This window comes from Astyanax mexicanus, chromosome 11, assembly GCF_023375975.1.
Source record: "Astyanax mexicanus isolate ESR-SI-001 chromosome 11, AstMex3_surface, whole genome shotgun sequence".
NCBI classification, from domain to species: Eukaryota; Metazoa; Chordata; class Actinopteri; order Characiformes; family Acestrorhamphidae; genus Astyanax; species Astyanax mexicanus.
In genome coordinates, this window is record NC_064418.1 from 2,177,342 (window position 1) to 2,205,312 (window position 27,971).

Sequence of the window (27,971 nt, forward strand, 5' to 3'; positions counted from 1 at the left end):
ACCACAACCTCTCAAAACTCAATCACAACTCTTTCAGCACACACACACACACACATGCCTACTCCCTAATGCACACACACACAAATACACACAATTTACAGAGCAAAAAAAAACATTTACAGGAAAAACGTTCAAGTCTGAGATCTGAGGAGACGCTTACTGAAGGAGAGAAGAAGAAGAAGAGGACTGGGATTTTAGTAAACTTCAGTTTTTACTCCAATTGAGTAAATTGGACATCATGAGAGACTTACTCCAGAACTTCATCATCTTCATCTTCATCACTCAGGTCCTACTCCTCAACCTGCTCTGCACATCTGCAGCCCGAGGTACAGTGCAACGTTATTTACTACTGAATTAACCAACAAATAACCAATACAGCTCTGAAAAAAAATAAGAGGCCACTTAAAAATGATGATTCTCTTTGATTTTACCCAATTAAAAATCTCTGGAATATAATCAAGAGGAAGATGGATGATCACAAACCATCAAACCACCAAACTGAACTGCTTGACTTTTTGCACCAGGAGCAAAGCAGCATAAAGTTATCCAAAAGCAGTGTGTAAGACTGGTGGAGGAGAACATGATGCCAAGATGCATGAAATTAAAACTGTGATTAAAAACCGAACAGGATTATTCCACCAAATATTGATTTCTGAATTCTTAAAACTTTATGAATATGAACTTGTTTTCTTTGCATTATTTGAGGTCTGAAAGCTCTGCATCTTTTTTGGTTATTTTTAAGCCATTTCTCATTTTCTGCAAATAAATGCTCTAAATGACAATATTTTTATTTAGAATGATTCTGTGTACACAGGATAACTTATAATTAATAATTAATAATGTATGATATGCTCTTTTAAATTTGTTTACTGCCTTTTTTCTTAATTGCACTTTATTGCACAATGTGCAATGACAAAAAATGTTTATTTCATTTCATATCTCCCAAAAAGGATAAATGTTTGATAAATGATTAAATGCTGGCAGCACTCAAACGTTACTGGACTTAATAATGAGGGTCATAGCATTTAATTGTGGCCTGTAATTCATCACCTTGTTTTGATCAGATTTCAGGCTCTCAGATTTTGGCAGTGAATTAATTCACTCTGTTGATTCTTTTCTTTTTATTATAGTTGGCACAGAAATCTTTTGTTGTAATCAATTTTTTATGAAATGTAACATACAGATCATTTTTTTGGCCCAGTAAATAAAAAAAAGTCAGATATCTGCTCAGGTAATAACATTTATTTTTTATATGATAGTATATTTTTTGATAACTGTATTTTTGGCAATATGACTAAAAAGGCAATATAAATGTATTTTTTTTGTTTGTAGCTGCTCTGTTTGGCTTGTAAGCGCTGCATTGTTGCTAGGTTACCTGTATGTGACGGAGTAATACATGGAGAGCTTCGGTTACAGTGCATTACCAGCTGATAGCGGCACTCATAGAATCACATTGCAGGGTTGGAAAAATGTGGTATAATGTTCAGTACTGCATATATTAATTGCAATAGAGGGCAATTAGTCTCCACCAGGTGTTAAAACCCCCTTGAACCTCCATTGGTAGGTCTCAGGTGACCAATGGAGTTTCAAGGGGAACGCCTTCTTCTAAGCCCCGCCCACTTATGAAAACTGTGCCAAAAGTTATAAACAAAAAAATGAAGCAGAAGAAGAGAAGTTCCAAAAGCAAAAAGTCTTTATCAGCAAAATCCACAGAAAATCCACAAAAAACACAAAAATAAAAGCAAACACCGGCAAAATCCAAACTAAAATAATTTCCAAAATAAATGTAAAGAATAATAAAGTAACCAAGCATATTTTAATATATATATGTTTGCTAGATATTATATTTTTATTTTTTTAATTTGCAATATACACTTTTTCCTTAATTTTCATAGTGGATTTAATTTTTTGAAATAAAAAACTAAAAAAAAAAAATTAATTGCACGTCATTACTAATTTCAGTAACGACTACATTATGTTATATCAAATATAAAAATAAAGTCCTCATATGTGGACATAATTTTATCCTGAAACTACATCATGTGCCAATTAGCCAAAATCGCAAAGAGAAATAAAAAAATGCATGCGATGCAAGAGTTTAAGTCTTAAGGGGTGAAAGGAAATGACAAAACATATACAAATTAGAATGATTTCAATACAGAATAACACAGTTATAATAATCTACATTTTTTTAATTGTTTTAAAAATTATAACAGTATTATAACAATATAATGTATATGATACAATATGGCACACCTCTAATATTAGCTTTCAGACACATATTTCTCTTTAAGGGCACAATGAAATAATTATTGTCATATATTGTCAATATCGCCCACCTGTCCGTACAGAAACCAGTGGGATTGTTCGCTCAGCTCAATGGAATTTAGCCGTTTCTGGTGTTAAAGGGCGAGGACCTGCAGGTTCTCTCTTAGCCAGAGGAGATGGTGTAAATCTGAGCTGTAAAGTTGAGTTCACTCTGGTCACCTGGATTTTCTGTTCATGTTAAAAACAGCTAAAACTCGCTCTGCTCACGCATTAAAACAGCTGTTCAGAGTGAAGTGGACTCTGCAGACTCCTTGGCTTTAGTCCTGCAGAATCTGATGATCTAATCACACTATTAAATCCTGTATTTATCAACAACACAGGCTTAGTGGTTTGGATTAATTTAGAGTTGCAACTTTTAGGAAACCACAGCCACCCGTAATGGACATCTAATAAAGTTTTAAATTGCATTTAGAATGAGGCAAGATTAGATTTGTAGCTGTATTAAATGAATGCGTGTAAACATTATAAAAACATTGTTCTGGTTGGCGAAGCTCCACTGGCCATTCATGGAGAAAAGCACACTTCGATAATAAGTTCGATAATAAGAACTGAATCCTCTATGATCCTCTATTAACGATAGGATTTCAGCTCTTGCTCATGAATAGTCATACATGCAAACATATCGCCTCTGATTGGTTAACAGCACTATGACGGCGCGAGATGGTTGTTTCTAAGAACAGTTAGAAACATTTCAAAATATTTTAAAGATATTTTTACACTAATAACAGTCTTTGCAATGTCCTGCTAAGTGCAGTTCATCCACTGACCTTGTCTTAGAGTATCTCAGAGTAAAACATCAAATCCACCGGAGATCCTATTTAAACCTATAGTTACTTACACACAGAGGTGGGTAGTCCAGGTCCAGAAAGTAAAAATCCACCACAGGGTTTTGTTGGCAGAGCCTCAGCAGAGCTACCCAGGCAATTGGAACAAACAAAACCCCGGGGTGAATTTTTACTTTTAACCAATGTGAACAGAACTGTTCTAAACATCTAAACACCTACCTACCTATCTCAATTGTACTTGGCTGGTGGTGTTCCTCCATAGACTAATTCTAACACTGAAGTGTTATTCGCACAAATAACACAGGAATGAACTGCATGCTGTTCCTAGTGCTCTTAGTTATCTCCTATCTGATGAGACGGAGTCGCTGCCCGGCTTCAGCTCTGCCTGTGGGCGGTCCTGAGCCGAGGTGGGCGGGGCCATGAATACTAATTGACGGGTTGATGTAGACACGGTGCTTTTTCTTGATCGAATTTTTTGTTTTTAATATTTTCTTTTACTAGTTACTGGTTGAGGAAGAGTTTCATGTGCAAGAAACAAGAAAAAGAGAAAAAAGATTTTAGCGGAAGGAGAACTTTAACCATACACATGGGAGTTTTTGAGTTTTGTCAAAAATCTGTTGTTGATTGTGATTTCAGTACATTCAAGTGTTAATGCTGGTGCACCTCTCCAGCGCACCAGCTGATTGGCTAAATCACAATCAGAATTCCCTGAGGGATCTGCCTGAATCTGGCTGAAGGAGTCGTGTTGTAATGAAAAGCCTGTTTGTTTGTTTAGGAACTCAAATATCTGAGATCTCAGATAGGAGTTTCATCGTCTCGAGCACAAACAGTAACCCCTGATCCTGCACTCTCTGATTTCATCAATCAAACATGATGAAGCTCAACCTCAAGCTTTGGGAGTTTTTGTTTATTATGTCTTCTGTCTATTGTTATCTTTACTGGATTGCTTTTTGTTTCAGTTTGAGAGAAACTTCTTGTAAGAAATGTGTGGCCCTGGACCTGCCCTATTAAGGCTTGTTTTGGTGCTGTTGACCATGTAGCTTTTGGATGAAGTCAAATCTGGCATTGGACTGGATGTTGTTCCACAGCGGTGTTTCAAATTCCAAAAAACTGTAATGCACTGGAACTTATTTGCTCATAGATCCCATTGAAGTGACCAGGAAAACCTCTCCTAGGGACAGTTATCTCACTTGTATGTTACAGAGTTTTGTTTTTACGACAGAAAAAAGGCAAATTGTTATCTGATACCGTAAATAAAATGCCAAAAACATAAATTAATTAACTCTGAGGTATCTTGGCTCCTTTAAGTATTGACATCACTTTCAAAACAAAGCGTTCTTTGCTTTTCTTCGCTAAAATTAAGAGACCACTTCAGTTTCTGAATCAGTTTATCTGATTTTGCTATTTATAGGTTTGTGTTTGAGTCAAATAATTTTTTTGTTTTATTCTATAAACTACAGACAACATTTCTCCCAAATTCCAAATAAAAATATTCTCATTGAGAGCATTTATTTACAGAAAATGAGAAATGGCTGAAATAACAAAAAAAAAGATGCAGAGCTTTCAGACCTCAAATAATGCAAAGAAAACAATCAAGTTCATATTCATAAAGTTTTAAGAGATCAGAAATAATCAATATTTGGCGGAATAACCCTGGTTGGTTTTTAAACACAGTTTTTTTTCATGCAGTCTTACACACTGCTTTTGGATAACTTTATGCTGCTTTACTCCTGGTGCAAAAATTCAAGCAGTTCAGTTTGGTGGTTTGATGGCTTGTGATCATCCATCTTCCTCTTGATTATATTCCAGAGGTTTTCAATTTGGTAAAATCAAAGAAACTCATCATTTTTAAGTGCTCTCTGTTTAATATGTTTTTCTGTGTGTTTTTAATCTCTAGTGCGGAGAGAGACCCTAATGGTGCGAATTAACGCTACAGGAGACACTATAGTGCTGAAGTTCATCCGGCCCCACGAGGATACGAAGCTTGAGGGGTATATCCTGGGCTACGGCAAAAGCATGTTCTCTAAACAGTACATCCAGTTACCTGAGAATGGAGAAGCATATGAAACTGAAATTGGTGAGTCATATATTTCTCTTTTTTCCTGACCTGTCAATCTCTCTCTTCTCCATCTGACCGTGTCTTTCTCATTTTCAGAGGCTGAGCCAAAATATCTGATTGCGGTGAAATCTGTCAAAGCAAACGAAGTCAAGAAACCGTGTCCAGGTAAACAATAACCCTGCTCATCTAAATCAATCATGAAAAGACAGGATTTACTAGAAATACACAGATTTTGGTTCCAGTTAGAGAAAGAATCCAGTTTATCCAATATGTCCCTCTCTACAAATGCAGTCGATCAAACAAGACATGATTGATATCTAAAATTTGTTCTCTTAGTTTTGCAGTGGAGTTTTTCTAGGATATTGTTGTTAAAAAAACCTAAAAGCATAATTCCCATCACTTCAGTATGCTAAATATATGTTAATTACGTGGTTTCAGAGACTAGAGATATACTACTGTACCTAAAAAATAAATAAAACAGACATAACTACATATAAACTGCAGTAGCTCCCTTGAATTATCTTAGCTTTGTTCACTGTTTAAAGTAAAAAAAAATAAGAGTGAATGATATAGGAAATAACGTCATGAGAAAAGTAAAAGGGCTAGGCAAAAAGAGAGGTCAATACACAAAATAAAAGTTGGCAACGGTAAACAAACAATGCAAAGGGCAAGGCAAGAGAGAGGTAAAAAACACAAAAATGGGTCAATAACAAAGGGAATAAACAAAGAAAACATGTTGTAGGAGATCTAGAAAACTAGACTCAATACCCCGGCAAAAGAAAAAAACAGAGGGGTATATATACAGGACAGACCAGGTGCAAACAAGCAGAAGCTGGGGAAGTCACATGATCAGCAGAGTCAGGGAAGTCTGGTGTATGCTGAGTGCATGCTGGGAATTGGAGTCTTTGTTGTTAAGTTCCATCAGGACTGATGCTGCCAACAATATAAACTCATTTGCCGGTCCTTGGTTTTATTTTTGTGTAAGGCTTTGTTCTAAGCCCCGCCCACCCATGAAAACTGTACCAAAAATTAGAAGCAAAAAAAAAAAAAAAAAAAATTAAGCAGAAGCAAATATCTACAGAAAATTGATAAAACACAATCAATAAAAGTAAATAATTTTTAAATAACTACAAAAAAATTTAATATATATATATTTTCTATATTTTTTCTCTTTTGAATTTGCAATGTACACTTTTTCTCACTTTTTCTTTTTTATTTTCTTAAAATTTTAAATTAACTCCATGCATTGTTCTTGACATTTTTTTCCCAATATTATGAGTTTTACCTCTTATATCCACTCATAACTGGTAAAAAAAATCTAGCTCTGGCGTTTGTCTACATCGCTAATAAATCAGATATTAATAAACAGCAATATTCTTCTATTCTTCTATCTATAGAGAAGGTGAATCTGGAAAAGCCTCTTCATCTGGTGATTGGCTCTGTGACCCCCACCTCAGTTCTGCTCTCCTGGGGGACACTCCTGAAAACTCCCTACACTGACACCCAGCTGGATGACTGTCTGGAGGAGAGGTATGTGTGCAGTGTGCAGAGTTTAACCCTGTATTTGAGCGTTTTCTCTGCGTTAGATCATAACGTTCCCGTCCTGCTGTGCGTCCAGATGTCTGTTCAGTCCTCTGACAGGAGAAACTCAGAGTAATACAGGTGAGAAGAAGAGCCAAACTCATCAGGATCAGCCTGTTATAGATGCAAAGCCAGGAGGAGAAACACACATCCAAACACACACGACATTAAAAAAAACAGAATTTGATTTATTCTGCAGATACTGCAGCTGTAGAGCTGAGAAGAGTGTATGTACTCTACACACACATCCCATTCTCTGTGTTCTTTGGTTAAGCCAGTGGAAAGCTTGACCTCAGCTTACGCTGTGCAATAAAATCCAGAAAGAGAAACATTAAAAGAGAGCCGTCACAGTGTCAAATGGTCTTGCTCAATTGCCCAGCTTAGTAAATAGAGTTTTGTGACATTCGGAGATGTTGTTATTCAGTATTAAAGCACTGTTTTATACAACCCCTGCTCCAAAATAAGTTAAAAAAGTATGGAAAATGACAAAAAACAGTGTTTTTTACATATACGTTAACTTTTATTTAATTGCGAACAGTATAAAGCAAATATTTTTCATTTGTTTGTCTGCTGAACTTTATTCCTGTAGTACTTTCCAAAAGAAATGATGGAGCAGTGGTAATTTAGCTAGTAAAGAAGTAAAAAAATATATATTGACTGTCACAATTGGATAGAAAACATACAGTTTATTATTAATAAAGGGAACAAACTTATAGAGAAAGTCAGAGATAGGCAGGGTCAGTACCAAGAGATCCAAACAAGAGAAAGGCTAGGCAAAAAAGAGTAGTCAAAAACAGAAATAAGGGTCAGCAACGATAAGCAATAATCACAAGGGCCAGGCAAGAGAGTAAAAAGTCAAAAAAGACTCGGAAAATACAAAACGGGTTGGTAACAAAAGAGCAATAAACAAAAGAACCATGAGGTAGAAAAGCTAATAATTAGATTCAATAACAAGCAATGAAGTAAAGAAACTAGGGGATATTTATACTAACATGATCAGGTGTGTGTAATCAGAAGCTCGGTGAGGTAGAACGCTGTAGCATAACGTGATCTTGTGTAAGTGCATGCTGTATCCTGTAGGTCAATGCAAAATCTTGGGATGCGGTACGAGTTCCTATGGCATTGTCAGGGTATACTGAAATATTGTTTATAGTGCTGTATAGTGCTATAGTGATCAACTTTTCATTATCTGTTTCTGTAAATGTTCTTAAAGATGGTGTTCAGCGTGTTCATGGTTCAGCACTAAAAAATAAATCGTTTTTTTCTCTCTCTGACTCCGCAGTCTCTTCACAGTGCGCTACAGAGAGGAAGAACCCAACAAGCACTGGAACTATCAGACGTGTCCGGGCACCAGCACCGTCATTGACAACCTCAAACCAGACACGCCATATGAGTTTGGTGTTCGAGAAGATAACAACGGCTGGACCCATTCAGTGATACACAGCACAGCTGGTATGTAGCGTAACACGGTAAAGAGAGAGGACGTCTCTGAAACGCTTGTTCTGTAGAAGCAGTTTGTCTTTTTTTGTTGTTGTTTTTACAGATGTGGGAATTCATGAACTGTTGCAGCCTAAGAATCTTCTGAAAACTCAGGTACGTCTAAAAACCTACGTAAAAAATAAAAAACAGGAAGCAATTATACGGTTGTGAACAAAATGATTCAACCCCCACTGCAACAAAGTGTTTTAGCAAGTTTAATTATATTTATTTTTTATCTTTTCCACAATCAGATCAAATAAGGATTTGTATGATAGACAAATGAAAGTTAAATTACAATGATATTTTTTTCTAATATAACAACAAATGTCCTTCATTGACAAAATTGTTCAATCCCTTAAAGATTAACACTCTCAAGAGCAGAAGTTTCAATCAGGTGTTTTTAATCAGGCATGAATAGAACCACAAACACCAGCAATTCAGCTTTAGATTTAAAAGGACTTAGATACTCAGATCCTTCCATTTCAGACGTTCAGAAAATGGTCAAAGAAGTCTAGAAAGGAGGTAATTCCTCTTCATTAGCAAGAATATGGATATAAAAAGATAGCAAAGACATTAAAGATTTAAAGAGACAAAATTGAAAGCATCTTTCTTCCACACCCAGGTAGCATTTCTTCTGTTTCTTTAGCTTCAAACTTGTGAATTATGCTTTTAATTTTGTCTCTTGAAATGTTTAATGTCTTTGCTGTCTTTTTATATCCATATTCTTGCTTATGAAGAGAAATGACCTCCTTTCTAGATGTCTTTGACCATTCCTTGGACTTCACCATGTTGCAAAGACACCATTAACTCTCTAGAAGGAGCTGAGCTTTTAAGTCCTTTTAAATCTAAATCTTAATTGCTGATTATTATGGTTCTATTCTTATCTACAGGTGCCTGATTAAAAACACCTGATTGAAACTTCTGTTCTTGAGAATTGAATTGAAAAAATGGGAAATATCCAAAAAGGACATTTGGTATAAACTTGCTAAAATAATTTTGAACTTGAATAATTTTGAACTATGTAATTATCTCCACATTCTCTCGATTCTGTCTCTCCTATTTCTCTGTATTTGAGTAAGTGTAGAGTTTCTCTCCACACAGGAGCCCATTGTTAAAGCCCTCACAACCTTCCCACCTACTGAGCCTGGTGAGATATTTTTCTCATTATTTGAAAATCTAACCAGAACTGTTTTTATTTAAAGGTTTTATATCGATATATATCTGATTCTCTGTTTAACTTTCACTGTTCAGTTCAGTACAGCACTGCTCACAGCAGCACAACCCCCCTCCTAAAACTCACAGAACCCCCGACTGTATCCAGCACAACTCTAGGTAATGAAATAAATCATCATTTCTTCTGTCATATTTAGATTAATGATGATTAAAAATGCTTAATTATGGTTTCTTCCACCTTATCCACTTCTCTATTCCTGACTTTTACATTAAAAAGTGCAAGTCAGATATACACTACTGGCCAAAAGTTTAAGAATACCCAATTTTTTACCTTTATTTATGCCATTTAAGCTCTTCAGGTCCAGTCAATACCTGGAAATCTTACAAAATCCAGTGTACAAAACTACTAGGGCTATAAACTGCATACTATATATATATATATATATGTAATTTTAGCATGGTATTTATGCAATATACAATAAGTGCTACTAATATATTAGTTTTACTAATATAAAACATGCAGTACTGTTGCATCAACATAATTATATACATAAAAAAAATAACTTTCTTGTTTCTGAATAACTTTCTATTATCATGGAGGGTAAGCTTTTTGATTTGAGCTCTTCCAACATAAGCAATATCATCCATTTCTCCCTTTTATTTTATTTTTGTAGTTATTTTCTTTTCGGTCCCTTCATGAATTAAAACATATTATTCTAAATTATTTAAAAATAAAAAAAGGAAATAGGAGAAATGGTTGAGATATTGTTATTTGTTAGAAGGGCTCATTTGTTGCATATTTAATATTGCTAATATTGTTTATTAGGAAGAACCATCTATGAACACAGACACACAAAAACACACACATTCTCAAAGCTACTGTCATATTTCCTCTCTGAACAGGCACAGGAAGTGATGAGATAACTTCTTCCACTTCCACTGAGGATCCACTGTTCTTGACCCAGACTGCATCCTCCATTCATACACCCACCAGCCAATCCCCTTCAAAGACCACCGACACTTTTCAGCCCCAACAATCTACAATATCACCTCCTTCCACCACCACCCAACAACAGCAACGCACCACCCAACAACAGCAACCCACCACCCAATACACCACAAGCACAACCGAAACCCAGCCAAGTACCAGCACCACCACCACCCAAGTGACCACAACGGAACCTCCGTCCAGCACAACTGAAAGTCGGCCCAGCACGACTGAAACCACAGGTCAACTCAAATCCACCACAGATCTTCCCCAAACAAGCACAACCCAACCGCAACCAATCACCGCTCAACAAAAACTCAACACAGTCCAATCTCAACCCATCACTACCGAACCCCAGAGTACGACAACCCAGACCCAACTCATCCTAACTCAACCAAAACCCAGAACATCCCAGCCCCAACCTTCACCAACACAACCCAAAACTACTCAATCCCAACCTTCACCAACACAACCCACAACAACTCAACCCCAACTCATCCTAACTCAAGCAAAACCCAGAACAACTCAATCCCAATCCTCACCAACACAACCCAGAACAACTCAGTCCCAAAACATTGTAACTCAAGCAAAACCCAGAACAACTCAATCCCAACCTTTACCTACACAACCCAGAACAACTCAATTACAAAGCATCGTAACTCAACCAAAACCCAGAACAACTCAATCCCAACCTTCACCAACACAACCAAAAACAACTCAAACTTCACCAACACAACCAAAAACAACTCAACCCCAACCTTTACCAACACAACCCAGAACAACTCAATCCCAACCCATCCTAACTCAACCAAAATCTAGAAAAAATCAACCCCAACCTTCACCAACACAACTGAAAACAACTCAAACTTCACCAACACAACCAAAAACAACTCAACCCCAACCTTCACCAACACAACCCACAACAACTCAATCCCTACGCATTCTAACTCAACCAAAATCTCAATATCAACTTTCACCAACACAAACCAAATCAACTCAAACTTCACCAACACAAACCAAGTCAACCCAAACTACAACAATCCAATCCCAGAGAAGCACAACTCATCAAAAACCTAGAACAACCCAAACACCATCAACAAGCCAAACCAAAAAAACCCAACAAAACCACAGCACATCTCAACCCCTAACCAGAACAACCCAACAACAAATCACAACCCATCCCAACCTCATCAAAGAACAAGTCATTTCAATACGTCCTGAACATCCGGCAACATCTCAGGAAAATCCCTTTATAACCAAAAAAACATCTATTAAATTAATCCAACAAGAATCTACAGTGTCTCAATATTTACCACTGTATGATAACAGCAGTACAGCTAGCTCTACACCAATCAGTGACCAGTATAATCCAGACACCACTCAAACAGTAAAAGAGCCTGAAGAACCGCCTCAGACATCTACTAAACCTCAATACCAACCGACAACCTCTACTATATATTATTACAGCACCACACAACAGCAGTATAACTATATAACCACCATTAACACTAAACCACAAGTCAGTAGTAAAGCTCCAAACCCTACTGACAATCATGTGCATGCTTTTAACTCCATCAAAACGCTGACACCGACAGCTAAATCTAATGTCGAGGAAAACTCACCGTGGGCAGAAACGCAGGCAGACACATTCAACAAGAAGCTTCCAAGCAGCCAAGCGGGTAAATTCTCCCATTGCTTACCTATTTCTCTCATCATTTATCAAATAATATTTAAAATTATTACAGCTAAAGCATATTACTCACTAACAAGAAATGATACCATCAATGATAAACCATCCAAAACCAGCTACTGGCAAAGTAAGGTCTTAAGCTGGATTTTTCAGAAATAATTGGAATTGGAAACATTTTAGGGTAAGAAAGCATTATTTACAACCGCAACAGTTGTAACTGTGTAAAATGTAAATAAATGTAAATAAAAACCAAATGCAAGTATTGCAATCCTTATAAACCCATATTTTATTCAGAATAGAAAATAGAACATATATCAGAAATGAGACATTTTATCATTTCACAAAATCTCATAAAAGTTAAGACAAGGTAAAAAATAAAAATAGGTGTTACTAATAAAAACACATAAAAAAAGAGATGCAGAGTTCCTCCGAAGCAAAGAGAGGCAGAGGTTCAATGTAAAAGCTATTTCTTTTTTTTTCTTAACATAAAGTTATAAAATTATACATAAAGAATACTTTGGATATCCCACCATTTACAGTACATAATCGTATCAAAATATTCTACTGCACTTTTGTTTTTTATGAAATGGGAAAATGTCTCCCTTTCAACATCTGATACAGGCGTTGGACAATGAAACTGAAACACCTGGTTTTAGAGCACAATAATTGATTGTGGTGACGGACAGTTCTGGTGGAAACAGGAGAGTTGAGGTGCACATTGAATTCTGCGTGATTTGATCAGCCGTGGTTTTATGTTTTTTGGATACAATCCGGGTTAGCACCCGAACATCCCTTTCAGACAGCTTCCTCTTATAGCATCCACAGTTAATCCTGTTGGATGTGGTTGGTTCTTCTTGGTGGTATGCTGACATTACCCTGGATACCGTGGCTCTTGATGCATCACAAAGACTTGCTGTCTTGGTCACAGATGCTTCAGCAAGACGTGCACCAACAATTTGTCCTCTTTTGAACTCTGGTATGTCACCCATAATGTTGTGTGCATTGCAGTATTTAGAGCAGAACTGTGCTCTTACCCTGCTAATTGAACCTTCACACTCTGCTCTTACTGGTGCAATGTGCAATTAATGAAGATTGATCACCAGGCTGCTCCAATTTAGCCAGGAAACCTCCCACACTAAAATGACAGGTGTTTCAGTTTCATTGTGCAACCCCTGTATCTTCTATGTTCTATTGTGAAAAAATATGGGTCTACGTTCTCATCTAGCATGTTCTTCAGCTTCACCATGATTAACTAGATTTCGATTTCTGAAAAGATTTTCATATGAGACAGCTTCTCTATGTTACACAGCTCCAAGCCAATCACAGGATGGACAACCTCTGCCAAACCTTCTCGCAGAGGTGACGAATAGGAACCAGGGTAATGATGTCGGTGTGTCTTGAGGCTCCAACGTTATTGGTTCTAACTGTCGTCTCTCACGCGTCCGTGTGACTGAATGATTTCACATCATACAATAACCCCACAGTCAAGCTGAAAACGAACTGCTGCCAAACCTCACCTCCACCTCCAGCATATTATGTGAACCCATCTTCCATAAAAATGTTGACCACAATGCCATCTCACATTCCACAATCCTCAAACTTCTCCACCGTGCTGCCACACCATGCTCATTCATTATGTGAGGGAATACTTCATTCAAAAATTCTTTGTAAAATGCAAAATAAATGATTGCAGACAGTATGAACCCAATATATTTCATTTTTTGTCTGGTCAACTTTTAAAATATGGGACAGGGCAATAATTAGAAATTATGCCATTTTGGGCTCTGAGTGGTCCAGCAGACTAAGGTGCTGCCACTATAATCGGGAGATTGCTGGATCGAATCCTAGTCATGCAGCTTGCCATCAGCTGCCGGAGCCCTGAGAGAGCACAATTGGCCTTGCTGTTCACTGTCTTTAACACTAAAAAGGATAATAAAGCTACTACTTCACTTTAAAATCATGGAAACAACACCTCAACCAACCTCAAACTATCCTTTATATTTGACACTGTTTGATTAACTTTACATTTCACCTTATAACACTATTAAATTTCTGATCAAGACTGAGCCACAAAGCCATGCGCTCCACTGCGCTCATTTTAGAGCATTGGACAAAACTTGCAATGAATTAATACATTTTACTTCCTCAAAATGTGACCTGGTGATGAGAAACAAATGCTAACATACAACAAGTTCAGGATGATGGTACAGTATATGGAGGGGTAAAAGTGCCTTGAAACATCCCTGATGTCCATGCATTTTTTTAACAAGACAATGCCAAACCACATGCTGCACATACTGTATTACAAAGGCAAAGGCATGGATGGATGTGGAAGAGGAGGTTCCTGGTGATGGACTAGTTTGCCTCAATATGGAATGTTTGGAGAATCAGACAAAACATGAAATATTTTGGGTTTAAACTGTCTGCAATGATATAAAAGTAAAAGGTAATGTAAGAAACACTCTTAATGCTTTTTTTTTTTGTTTTTTTGCAATTTTTGCATTTGGACACTCAAAAAACCCAAAATCTTTTTTGTAATTAACAGAAATATGGCTATTTTTGAGTTAAGTATTCCTGAGAGTGCCATCTTTCCTCAATCTTCCCTCATCCCTAATCTGTAATCACCTCTGTTCCCATCCAGCGCTGCACATCACCTGCCCATCATCCATCAGTCTCAGTGTTTTTTTTTCTATATCTGTGTCTCCACAGGAATCTCTGGCATCCTCACCAACCCATTTGTCTCCTCATCAGCAGAACCTCTTGCTCCTCTTCTCAGTCCTCTCACCTGTCACCTGACACCTCTCACCTTTCACCTCTCACCTGTCACTCGTACTGCCGCCATTTCCAATTATATTAAAGTTATAGTAAAATTGTTAACATATTTTTCTCCATTTAGGCCAAAGTGTCTTTCGCAACTCTACAACTCCTGCTCCTGTGATTCGCTCGTCGACACGAAGAGTGAAACCGAATGGGAATCCGCGAAGGCGTGTGCCTCCTAAAGCAGTGAGGCTCAACCCTCCCTTTAAAAACACGTCCCTGGACAGAGTCAACGGTAAGAAAACCTGACACTTTACATCATTTTCCATCATTTTCCATGTGCAACCATTTACTCTCTGCTGTATTTTTATTTTTTTTTACGTCTGCATGTATATATGTGTGTGTGTGTGTATATGTGAGTCACGCTTCTCCACATGTGCTCAATGATGCAGATTTGAGATTTCAGGGAAGTCCCTGCTGGGGACGTCAGAATAAGATCGAAAGCGAAATGATTTATAGCATGTTTTCTGCAGGGAAGCACAACACAGTCACAAGCACACGCTGCCAGATGTCTGTTTCCCATTCGCAATTCTCCAGCTTTTTTGGTAATTCTTTACACCAGCTGATTAAACCTCATGAGAAGCGTGACAGAAACGAGGCAACAGCTGAAACCGTGAAATGGAAATTCAGTATGAATTACTCTTTATTTCTGATCTCCCAGCTCTGATTGTTCACAGCAATCATTCCTCTCTGTTTCAAACTCGACTGCGCATACCGAGTATCAACATTTTAATTCATTTTAAAACATTATAGCGTGGAGTTTTACTCTGTTTACTCCATTTACTCCGTTTACTCTGTTTGTTTGTATGCGTCATCTTTTTCTGGCTCACGTTTCGCTGATGTAGTGAATACCGGTAACAGCCTTTCTTTTCTTTTTAGGTCACAGCGGTGAGAAACACAAGGGGATGCTGCTGAATAAACCAGCCAAGGAGCCTAGAAGAAACAATGGTAAATTGAACACAAGTTTATTAATAAGTGTAGCTTATTTTCCACTGAAGTCAGACTCCGCCTCTTTTTGAACTGCTGCTGATGCTGTAGGATTGCCGATTAGCATCACAGTGCTAACGCTCGGAGGAAAGCAGCGCAGCGACTTGGTTCTGATACATCAGCTCACAGACGCAGCTTTGTGCTGATCCACATCACCCTAGGAGTGATGAGGGGAAAGAGAGCCATCTACATAATTACCCACCCAGAGAGAGCAAGAGGTCAATTGTGCTTTCTCTCTCAGGGCTCTGGCAGCTGATGGCAAGTGATCTCCTGATCATAGTGGCAGCGCTTTAATCTGCTGGACCAATCAGACCACTCATTTCAATATAGTTTTGTCTAGTCAGCATAATTATTTTGTTAATATATTTGTTCAAACATTCCTGCCTATTATACATGCAACAAAATAAAATCCTCGAAGAAAGATTGGAAGTGTTTTGCAGGGTAGTTCATTGTTCATCATGTTACTAAATGATTCAAGAAATCAGAAAGGGAATTTCAGTAGGTAAAGATCCTGGGCGCAAAAATATAAACTTAATTGTACTTAAAACATATTGAGAAATGTCTAAGTATGCTGTAATTATACTAACAAATTTATGTACTTACTTAAAATATATTAAAATGACATTAATATTATGCTTACATCAAATTTGAAAGTTTGAAACACGTTACTACTACTACTATAAAGTGCACATTTTGTTTAATGTAATTCAGTATACTTCTAATATACTTATTTTGTATATTTTTAAGTGTGTTAAAAACATCTCTTACAGTAGTTTACTTAAAATAAAAAGTATCATGTAACTTTTCAGAAAGTAAAATAAAAATTTCTACATTTATAAAATTTAAAGTAAATATTAATATTTTTTATACACAGCATTAAGTAGTTCGTTCAATGAAATGCCTTATAATAGTTAATAGATGATTTATGTCAGAATATGACCAGAATATGACTAAATGTCAAAGTAGAACAAGTTATGTTTAATAATAATTATTCATTACTGGATACATAATAAGTTAAGGTGATTTGTTTGAAAGGTTTAAAAAGGTCCAGATATTACATCATTCTAATGTCAGAATCTGTCAAAAGCTTAATATAAGATCTTATTTTTCATTAGTCTCTACATTTTTCACAATTCTAATGCTAAAATGCTGTTAGCATACAGCGCTACTAAAACACGCAGGATCTCTCCACCAGTTAGATTAATTCCCACACAGCTGTGTTCCAGGTTAATTCCAGGCCAAAGGCAACATTAATCCACTGTTCGTGTCAAAAAGGATTTCCAGCGTTGCGAGTTGTGGCTGAGTGGAGGACCGTGACAAATCGGTCACTGACAGCACATGTGTTTTAAAAAAAATAGACTTTAACTTTCCTTTTCATTTAGTTTCTTATTCTTATTAACCACTTATATGTGGTTATCCTTGTGAAAAGGAAGTGTACTTAAGAGCATTAAAAGTATTAAAAGTATTTTAATTAGGTAAAGAATACTAAAAGTACATTTTCAATTTAATATACTTTATGAACATGCATTTTAAATATACTTTATCTGTATTTTGGTAAAATGTTGTATTGATAGAAAATATACTGCTTAAAGTGCACTTTAGTGTAGTTTTATTTTTCCAGTAGTATTAGGGTTTACACAACATGTGTATTACACAACATTTATGATATACTTTAAGTGTATTAAAATCTATGTTTAAAAAATACATACTTAAATCTACTTAAGTTATACAAAAAAAACACTTAAAAGCACATCCTAATGCTTTTATGTTACATTTAAATATTGCTTAATTACAATTGAAATATAGCCTACTTAAGTTGCCATAAGTTGTTTCTACATCTAATATGTATTTAAGTACATATTAATTGTAATGCTAAAACTATGTATTTTTCCATATTAAGTATACTTAAAAAATATACAAAAATCATGTACACAGGTACAGTACACCATAAAAAAGCAATAGTACACAAAATGCTGTATTGTATTTTAATACAATGTCTTATTTAAAGTATATTGCTTAAAATTACATTTTATGGAAATACAGAGCAAGTATATTTAAAGTGTATTCTCACAAAGTATATTAAATACTTAATTTAAACATAATTTTATAGTAAGCATACTTCCCTTTCACAAAGCTAGGCTTAATCCCTGTCCTACATCAAATCGTTATGAAGAAGAAAATTATTAGATTTTTATAATTATAAGAGATACAGATTTATTACAGTTTTATTTCAGTCAGTTCATTTAAACAAATTGTGAAAACACAAAGGGACACTTCTGCATTTTCTCAGTTCATGACTAAGATTATTCATTTCCAAGCAAATTTCCCACATAATAACCGTTTATTTCTGTTTAGTTCTGTTTAGTTCTGTTTAGTTTTATCGCGGCTCTGGAGACACTTTCTTTCTGATTCTGACAGCAGGTCCAGAGCTCACAGATTGCTCAGTATTATCACTTCCTGTCTGGAACAGGAACAATACTGGGATTGTGAGGATATCGTGTCTGCTGGCTTTGAGAAAACTAAACTTTTTACACACACAGATCTGTGGAATAGCCCTGCACTTTCCTCACCAGCACCAAAACACCACCCTCCACTTTAATTCAGTCCATCTGAGTCTGTGGCACAATATCTTCAGAAAAAAAAAATATTCTTCTCATGCTTCAGTGTTCAGGAGACATTTGGCTGTTTGTGTTTCTTGGTAGTGGATAAACTCATCAGTTTAGAAGAGTTAAGGCCTTGGCATTCTTCTCGAGGGTACGAGGTTCACCTCGCTTCGGCAAAGACGGTGACGTAATTGTGATGAAAACAATCGTGAACAAAAGTCGTGGATGTTGTGCAAAGGCTAAGCTTGCTGTGTAGTGAGCAGGGCTGCTGGGAAAACTCTGTGTACTATGCAACAAAGCCTGTGATTGGTTGGTAAAAAATTAATTCAGATAACTTTTAGCCCAATTAGGAACAGCTTCTACTTATTCTTCTAACATTTGTTCATAAACTTCCAATTATAGAACAGTGTTCTTCCATAGCTAGAACTAAGCAGGAACTTAATATCATGAAATGCCACAGTGCCACCTGCAGTTGTGGAGGGTACACAACATGTAAAATAAAACCGCAGAAAGAATGCAAGCTCCTACTGTCAGTCTCCTATCCCCAGTCTACAGACTACAATACCCAGGATGCACCACACACTGACTCTAACGATCACATGACACGACACTGCACTCAGAACCTCCAGGAAGCCAATCACCAGAATACTGAACACCTGTTCACTGGCCTATATATACCCCTCACTCTACTTCACCCACAGTATTGTCGGTTTTCCTTTTTATGTATGATCTTGTTTTGTTTCTCAACCCTGATTCTTGCCTGATTCTCCCTGAAATACCCTTACCTGTGTATGACCCTTAAACTTTAAATTGTTTATGGTATGTTTTCTCTCTTTTGCTGCTGTTCGCCAGTTGTCATGGCACTTTCAGCTTCACGCAATGCCTTCAAACTTCATTTTACAGAAAGTAATGCAATTTTATATCTTTATATAGGCAGGATTGGCTTCTTGCAATGATTACTTTGATCTTTGTTTTGCCAGAAATACACTGAGACACTGCTTAACACTGCTGAATTTAGCTGCACTACGTCATACTTTGATTTTTTGCTCTTTTTGATTAATTCCTGTTGATTATTTGGAATGCACTAATCATTAAATGATATACCAAGGGCAATACTATACTATACTATACTATACTATACTATACTATACTATACTATACTATACTATACTATACTGAGTCATTCCATATATTTATTTATGTTTCAATGCCAATTACCTTCTGTCAACATTTCAGTAATCACCGAATATCATGATAATATTGTGACATTTCATCAGATTTTTTGAGTATTTACATTGAAAGTCTGGACAACTAGAAACCACATTGCTAATCAGACTCAACCCACATTTAGAAGTGGTTTGAAATCCAGTTAAAATCATGTTTGCACAGATATGTCTCAGTCTTGATGCTCTGGATGCTTTAATTCGATTTTTTGAAACACAGCGAGCAAAAAAAACTCATCAAACCCAGAGTGACAGAGGTGTGGAGGTCAAACAAGAGCGCCAAAAACCTAATTTTTATAGAAACCCATGCAACACATCCAAATCCAATCCGATTACTTGTGAATAACATTGCAAAAAATCATCTCAACAGATCTATTTTGTGTAGCAAATCCAATTTACCTGCAGTCTGAACAAACTGTACAGTCTACAGGTTAGAAAAAAAGCCCAAATGATTGTAACATGGTAATTCTCTTTACAGGACCACCTGCAAATCCTATTTCCGGACGTCCAAAAAAGAACAGGCTAAACCAAGTGGAAAAGCTGATAGAAAAGGGTAAGAGTAAAAGGAGTAAAACAGTAAAAGGGAAAAAGAGAGCAAAAGAGTCATGCAGGACTAATAAGAATTTTTCCACTTTTTTTTAATAAGCCTGAACTTTTAAAGCTGCTCTTATTCTTTTTATTAACAGTGACTTACTGTATAACATTTATTTTTATTTTTATTATTATCAGATAAAACTGTACCTGATCTGAAGAAGGAGTCACTGGAGTCGCGGCCAATTCTGAAACCTCATCTTGCTCCAACCACAGAAAAACCAGTCTACATAAAGCCAACACCAACAATAACACCCTGTTTTTCCTTTAATGGTACGAAATATAAAGTACTGTGATGAATATGACATGTGAGAGAGACTGGTAGTGTTTCTATGACACTTTCTATGAATGTCATCTTTATGAAACTCTATAAACATACTCAAAACACATTATATTGCATTCATAAGGCTTTATATACTGTACATGGCTGTACGTACTGTATTTATAAAAATGTATAACCCATCATAGCCATGTTCATTATTCATCACGAATTGTAAATTGTCATAAAGCATTAATAGCTGTGTTTATAGCATAATATACAGTACTACGGTAACTATGGGTTAATCTACAGTTACAGCAGATAAAGGAATCACCTGCATAACATGTACATTACATCAACACCAATAAACTCAGTCCCAGCTTGGATAATCATTCATTATGACTAAAAAAGCTTATTAACACACTTATTAACACACCCTCAATAATTCTCAATAATATATTTAACCACTCATGAATGTTCATACTTGCGTTAAATGTAATATTAGTTGAAGTCACTTATAATGTATTATAACAGGTCTTTGTGCGCTTCAAGCAAAAAGTGACATGACACGACTTTCATTGTAGGACAAGATTATTAATAATAGATATAAACTATTTTAAAATGCATATTATAAGAACAGCTTATTATGAGTCATTATAAATGCATTATAATATGTTATGAATGTGTTTATAGAGTCTAATAAAGATTAGTGACCAGAACAACTGTACTAAAGAAAAAAGTAAATGTTTTAAAACATATATGTGAATATATGAATCAGAAATGTAATCTTGCTGATATATTATAGTATTTATATTTACTCAGGCAGCTGTTTTGGATCAGGTGATAATTCCTCTGTATTCAGTTCAGTTCCTGTATCAGATGTGGACGCAACAGGGAAGAAACGTTATGTGGGTAAGGGATATTGCTGTTAATTATTACATATTTTTAATATAATTTAATTTAATTTGTTCACTTAATTTAATGGAATTACCCAATGCTTCCTCTAACACAGCTGGGCAGGAAGTGCATTTGGAGGAAAGCGCAGCAACCCAGCTCTAATAAATCAGCTAACAGACGTCTGTGTTTATTATATTATATTACATAAATAATATAAATAAACTAACTAAAATCCATGACTGGTGTTTCCTCCAGCCCCCCATGTGATCTATAAGACAGATAAGCCTCCAGAGCAGCCCTGTTCCGTCACCGACTCTCTCAGCTACTTCCCGGAAGAGGAGGCCATGAACATTAACGTCACTGGCCCTCCCAAAAATGCTCCCTCCAACCTCACCGTGGTCACAGTGGAGGGATGCCCCTCCTTCGTCATCCTCGACTGGGAGAAAACAGACAACGAAACGACAGGTAAGAGAAATATTTATATTTAACTTTATTAATATACTGAATGATTGCTGATGTACAAACCCAATCGAAGAACAATCATTCAGATCCAATCAGAACAGTGCATTTTATGGAGAAAATACAATATGATGATTGATTGGGCAGGGAAGCAGTGGTTTTATTATTATTGTTTTTTCTGGTAGCTCTCTAGTTGGTTGCTATAGTGTTCCTAAGTGGTTGCTAGTTGGTTGCTATGGTGTTGCCTCCAAGTTCTTGATATGACAGTGGGAGCAAACTCATTTCTAGGTGGTTTATAAGTGGAGGCTATTGCATCCCATGTTGCTGAGATACAATAATTGATACTAGATGGTTGATATTGTGTTCGTAAGTGGTTGCTAGTTGGTTGCTATGGTGTTGCCTCCAAGTTCTTGATACGACTGTGGGTGCAAACTCATTTCTAGGTGGTTTATAAGTGGTGGCTATTGCATCCCATGTTGCTGAGATACAATAATTGATACTAGATGGTTGCTATGGTGTGCAAAGAGATTTCTATAGTATTCTACAGCAGGCTTTCTTAACTGGTCTCAGCCCGGAGCACATATTTTCTCATGGTCATTTTTTGTGACCCACTTTTATAGAATACAAACCAAACACATTTATTTTTGAAAAATAGTCTTCAAAAACGCATTTATACATACATATGCACGCAAAGTGAATTTAAGAGCAGACCAGACCAAGGAGAGACAATCAAACAATTTATTAACAAAGGGGTAAGCACTGTAGGGGTAGTCAGAGACAGGCAGGGCCAGTATCAAAATGGCAGCAGTAAATCCAACAGGAAAAGGGCTATGCAAAAAGAGTAGTCTAAATACAAAAATATGGGTCAACAACCAGTACTAAGGACAAGGCAAGAGAGCAGTCAAAAAACACAAAAAAGAGTCAGTAAAAAAGGGAAACAAACAAAAGAAATGCTTAGTAGTAGAGCTAGCAAGCTAGATTCAATACTCGACCAGGAGGAACAGAAACAGAGGAGTATTTATACTAACAAGACCAGGTGTGAGTAATTAGAAGCTCAGAGCGTGTGAACATGAACAAACTGTTCCCCACACTGCAGAGTGATATGTTACTTTTTTTACTTCACTAATCCAATGGCCAATGGGTGATGATGGCGTGCCTCAACTTCCTGTAATTGGTTAGAGTCTGGTTAAAAAAATAATTAATTGATTTATTTTCATTTTTGCTGACTTGCGATTTTCTTTCAACAGAATATGAAGTGACTTCTTCTACTAAGGGCCCAAAAGGAAAGGAAGTGTCTTCAATAACAACTAATCAGACGCACACCGCTGTGGAGAATCTGAAGCCAGAGAGCAAGTACTGACATCCTGAAAAAACAACATTTATTCCTGACCCATGTATCTCCACTGCAGTAACTGAACATCTAAATATCCTTTATTTTTCAGTTATGAATTCACAGTGACGCCTAAGAACGAGCTGGGATCGGGTCCCTCCAGTGAACCAGTCAAGTTCAGCACTGAATCTGGTACTGAGAGAGCACACACACACACACACACATTATAAAATCACTAAAATATTCTTCTGGGTATTCAGCTGATAAAGCTAATATTTTTTACAGTATACTAGTGCATCTCAAAAAATTAGGATACCATTAAAAAGTTACTTTATTTCAGTAATTCAGTTTAAAATGTAAAACTTATATATTATATAGATGTATTTCACACAGAGGGATCTATTTTTCTTTTTTTATTTTTGATTATGATTATGTCTTATAGCCAATGAACACCCAAAAATCTGTGTCTCAGACAATTATAATATTATATAAGACCAATTGGCACTGTTGGTACACAGTGTGGGCAGTCAAGTCCTGCTGGTAAATGAAATCCGCATTTAAGAAGCTAAGTCAAACTAGGCTGAGTTTTGTTACTGGAATCTGTGGGCCAGTCTAATAATAAATAAACGACTCTCAAACCACACATATTTTGATAGAACCAGACAAGTGTATAAAATTGCGTTTTATATAGCGATTTTCTGTAAAATATGTTGTTTCGGTTATTAAAATTTTTTTTTATGTATATCCTAAGGTTCTTGTCAACTCTGTTGACTGCGTAAAATGTAAATAAAGAGTGCTAATTAAAAACATTTACCTGCACCACGTGATGTCACTTCCTCTGTATACTGAAATATTGAGTGATTTATTTCAACATTTTATCCATTAGTATTTAAAATTATACTCAACAGCATTTAATTTTCTTGCAGACTTGCTGAACTAGTCTGTTAGATTTGTACAAAACTCTTCTATCAGCATTTTAAAGTAATCAGTCCGGCCAGCGGCCCAGTGTGAAGCTAATTGATCCAATATGGCTAATTTTTTTTTCTCTGTTAAGATCCTGGAGATTTGTTAAAGTGCCAGCAGCTAATAGGAAACATATGAGTGACGACATAAACTGATGAATTATACGTCTGTGACTCTGAAATCCATGATTTTGGTCGGTGTGTGTAAAATCTTCAGGGTTTAAATAGAGATTTTACCTTGTGCTTTTAGCTTTAGCATTGTGGGAAATCCACAGAAACAGTGTTCCACTATCACTCCTTTATAATCTAATAATAAAACTAATAATAAAACTAATGATAATCAAGTCAAAAGTATTTTTACAGTGATTTTAACAACAGGTGTTGTAAAAAAGTCAGTTTTACAGAAATCTGAGTGAGTAAGCCTAAGAGAGAAGCTGCTGTAAATAATCATATCAGGCTGGTGAGTTTTATTTTTCCGGATCAGCAGGAGGGTGCATGCTTGTAGACAGGTCTCATTTGAAAGCTTTACTTTCAAATGTAATCCTGGAATAATATCAACATATTTCATTCAGCCAGTGAAGTACAGTATCACCCACAGAATATTAATAATATTATTTATTATGTAATATTACTGACTGAGATTATGTTTTTCTGTTTTTACAGTGGACCCTCGTGTGACTGATATTCCCACAGGTAATCCTATGAGTCTAAAGTAGTTTTCACAAATCAATTCAGGACCTAAATGTCAAAAACATCCAGTTAAACATAGCATTTAGCTGACGCTCTTATCCGAGGTTATTTCTGTTACAGAGGTGGGCCAGTGTTAGGAGTCTTGCCCAAGGACTCTTATTAGTGTAGAGCAGTATAGTCACCCAGACCAGGAATTGAACCCAGTCTCCCACATGATGTGGTAGCTCACTGGTGTTATCCACTGCACCACACCAACCACCAATTAAGGATAGCACTGCAGTTAGCGGCTAATGCTAATGCTGCTGCACCCAGCCTTAGTGCTGGAGAAACATCACTGAAAAAACTCACTGTTTTGGAAATCTAAGCTTACTGTAAATAAACTGAAGCGGTTTACTCTACATCTGTGTATTAACATCCAGCACTCATTTGACTTTAAAAGGTCTAAAAGTCTTAACCAGTTCTTTAATAGTTGCAGTTAAAAAAAAGCAAGCATAATTCTATTCTAAGACGACACACTTTTTCAGAATTTCCATACATTCTCTAAAGGCCTAGAAAGCCCAGAGGGTTCCCTACTGACTTACTTTTTTTAAAATTATGTCTTATTCGTCTTCATTAACTATGTTAAAACCAGCCATTGCCAGCCATGTCCACTGGTGAAAAGAAGTAGAATTTAATCTCAGGGCTGTTTTATATATTTGTGTCTCCTGCAGGTAAAAATGCGATCTGGTCCTCGTTCCCATTCAAAGCCGCAGACTCTTATTCTGAATGTAATGGGAGAATGTTTGTGAAACGCACCTGGTACCGCAAATATGTGGGAATTCAGCTCTGCAACTCGCTGAGATACAAGATCTACCTCAGCGATTCCCTTAAAGGTCAGTACACTGCTTTTCTCCTGCAGTAAAGATGATCTACCCTGACTTTTTAGTGCTTTATCTTATTAAATAGCCACCGATTTGTTAGTCACCTACAATAAAGGTGCAAATTATAAGTATACAGCTCTTCACTGCGGACATGCAAATCTGTTGCTGCACAATTCATCAGAAACACTGCTGTGCACCAACTGCTAACCTGATGATATTCACTCTGAATAAGCAGCAACAGCAATATAGTAGTGCCTTGTATGTTCCATGCACAGTCTGGATTTTAAGCCTGTTTAAATGCCTCACCCCGGATCATAAATCCATCTTTGCGAGGCAGGTGAAATTAGAAGTAGTTCAGATGGGATGTTCAGAGAGGCTTCAAGGTGGCACATAAAGCTGAACCCCATATTTTAACCCTTTTAGCCTGAATTATCTCCAGGGATGGAAAATTATATAAGAATGCTGTTTTCAGTATGTAATGCACAGGAAAAAATACTAATATTCTACTATAAAATCTATATAGAAAATACATTTAATTAACTACAATATTTAATAGCCTGTGTATAATAATGTATATTTCATATTAACCTTTTTATTTCATGAACAGTAAAAAACATGATCAAAAAGTGTTCTAAATAACATTAAATTAGTAAAAATTACGTTTTTCCAGTGCAGTGGGCGTGGCCAAGCTACTGTTTTATTGGTTTATAAACCAGCTCATTAGCTGATCATGAATCAGTGAATGAAATAGTGTAATGTGCAACAATACAAAAAATACATGATGTCCATTTTAACCAATGCAGAGACTAAAATGGTTAAACAGTTTCTAATCTATGTGTCTCTACAGGGAAGTTTTACAACATAGGAGACCAGACAGGAAACGGAGAGGATCACTGTCAGTTTGTCGATTCTTTCCTGGATGGACGGACTGGAGGACCACTGTCACCAAACCGATTACCACCTAAAGATGGTACAGAGATTTTAAGTACCTGTATATAAAATATAACACACCTATAAAAATATACAGCACATGAACCTGTAAGAAAAATGGGTTTTTCAGGTTTTTTCCGGGCCGTCCGTCAGGAGCCCGTGCAGTTCGGACAGATCGGGGGGAACACTCACATCAACTACGTGGCCTGGTACGAGTGCGGCGTTCCCATTCCGGGGTCGTGGTAGAACCCTGCACCTGTCCGATCACACACACCTGTCCGATCACACACACACCTGTTCGATCACACACACCTGTCCGATCACACACACCTGTCCAATCACACACCTGTCCGATCACACACACCTGTCCAATCACACACCTGTCCGATCACACACACCTGTCCAATCACACACACCTGTCCAATCACACACACCTGTCCAATCACACACCTGTCCGATCACACACACCTGTCCAATCACACACACACCTGTTCGATCACACACACCTGTCCGATCACACACCTGTCCGATCTCACACACCTGTCCAATCACACACCTGTCCAATCACACACCTGTCCAATCACACACACCTGTCCGATCACACACCACTCCGATCACACACACCTGTCCAATCACACACCACTCCGATCACACACACCTGTCCGATCACACACCTGTCCGATCACACACCTGTCCGATCACACACACCTGTCCAATCACACACCACTCCGATCACACACACCTGTCCGATCACACACCTGAGGAATGTATACTTGGCTAGAGATGATGCATATGATATGTAAATGTAAATTTGTACAGAAAGTGCACAGGCTTATATTAATTATATATTGTAATGAATGTATCGACATTATCTACAGGCACATATGATACTTTCTATTTATATGCAGAACAAATTTATCAAAACATTTACGAAAGATCAAAGAAATAGATGAGTTTATGAAAGAACGGGGTAGCAGGCTCCCTGGAAGGTTTAAAAATATATATAAATTATTTATCAAAAGATGGGACAAAGCACCAGTGCTGAAAAATACAGGACGGTATAAAGATGTTCACTATGCAGCTGCGGATTATGTATGCGCTGAAATGCCAAAAGTCATGGGACAGGAGTGTGTCAAAATCGTTAAGCTGAAAAGACAAGAGACATTTAACATTACATTTAAAGCATTTTATATGATTTAATCCCTATTCAGACAGGATTAGTTTCTCAGGGGGGCGTCTGAAAAAAAACTAAAAATTCACTTCTCACTAAAAAAAAACAG

The 27,971-nt window shown here is 36.7% G+C and overlaps 1 protein-coding gene and 1 long non-coding RNA gene across 19 annotated transcripts; one reads left to right on the top strand and one right to left on the bottom strand.

The window, feature by feature from the left end:
* Positions 1 to 27,267, top strand: LOC103031501 (target of Nesh-SH3). Of its 3 annotated transcripts, none has more exons than XM_007227725.4 (22): positions 4 to 326; positions 5,011 to 5,190; positions 5,269 to 5,337; positions 6,570 to 6,702; positions 8,036 to 8,205; positions 8,297 to 8,346; positions 9,334 to 9,379; positions 9,484 to 9,564; positions 10,309 to 12,072; positions 13,393 to 13,473; positions 14,980 to 15,135; positions 15,780 to 15,848; positions 20,192 to 20,266; positions 20,443 to 20,577; positions 21,386 to 21,475; positions 21,716 to 21,925; positions 23,167 to 23,272; positions 23,362 to 23,441; positions 24,875 to 24,904; positions 25,612 to 25,773; positions 26,609 to 26,731; positions 26,822 to 27,267. In XM_007227725.4, the coding sequence occupies exons 1-22, from the start codon at positions 239 to 241 to the stop codon at positions 26,935 to 26,937; spliced, it is 4,014 nt and encodes a 1,337-aa protein (XP_007227787.3). In that variant the 5' UTR covers positions 4 to 238; the 3' UTR covers positions 26,938 to 27,267. The 3 variants fall into 3 exon arrangements, with proteins under 3 accessions (XP_007227789.3, XP_007227787.3, XP_007227788.3); XM_007227726.4 differs by having other exon boundaries at positions 13,393 to 13,461; XM_007227727.4 differs by lacking the exon at positions 13,393 to 13,473 and having other exon boundaries at positions 1 to 326; positions 10,309 to 10,635.
* On the bottom strand, positions 27,072 to 27,772 carry LOC125805016 (uncharacterized). Of its 16 annotated transcripts, none has more exons than XR_007441273.1 (5): positions 27,434 to 27,772; positions 27,316 to 27,381; positions 27,262 to 27,281; positions 27,180 to 27,213; positions 27,072 to 27,141 (listed from the first exon to the last, which is right to left on the bottom strand). It is a non-coding gene; the product is annotated as an uncharacterized LOC125805016 (long non-coding RNA). The 16 variants fall into 16 exon arrangements; XR_007441276.1 differs by having other exon boundaries at positions 27,246 to 27,281; XR_007441282.1 differs by having other exon boundaries at positions 27,180 to 27,263; positions 27,350 to 27,381.
* Between the last annotated feature and the right edge of the window lie 199 nt (positions 27,773 to 27,971).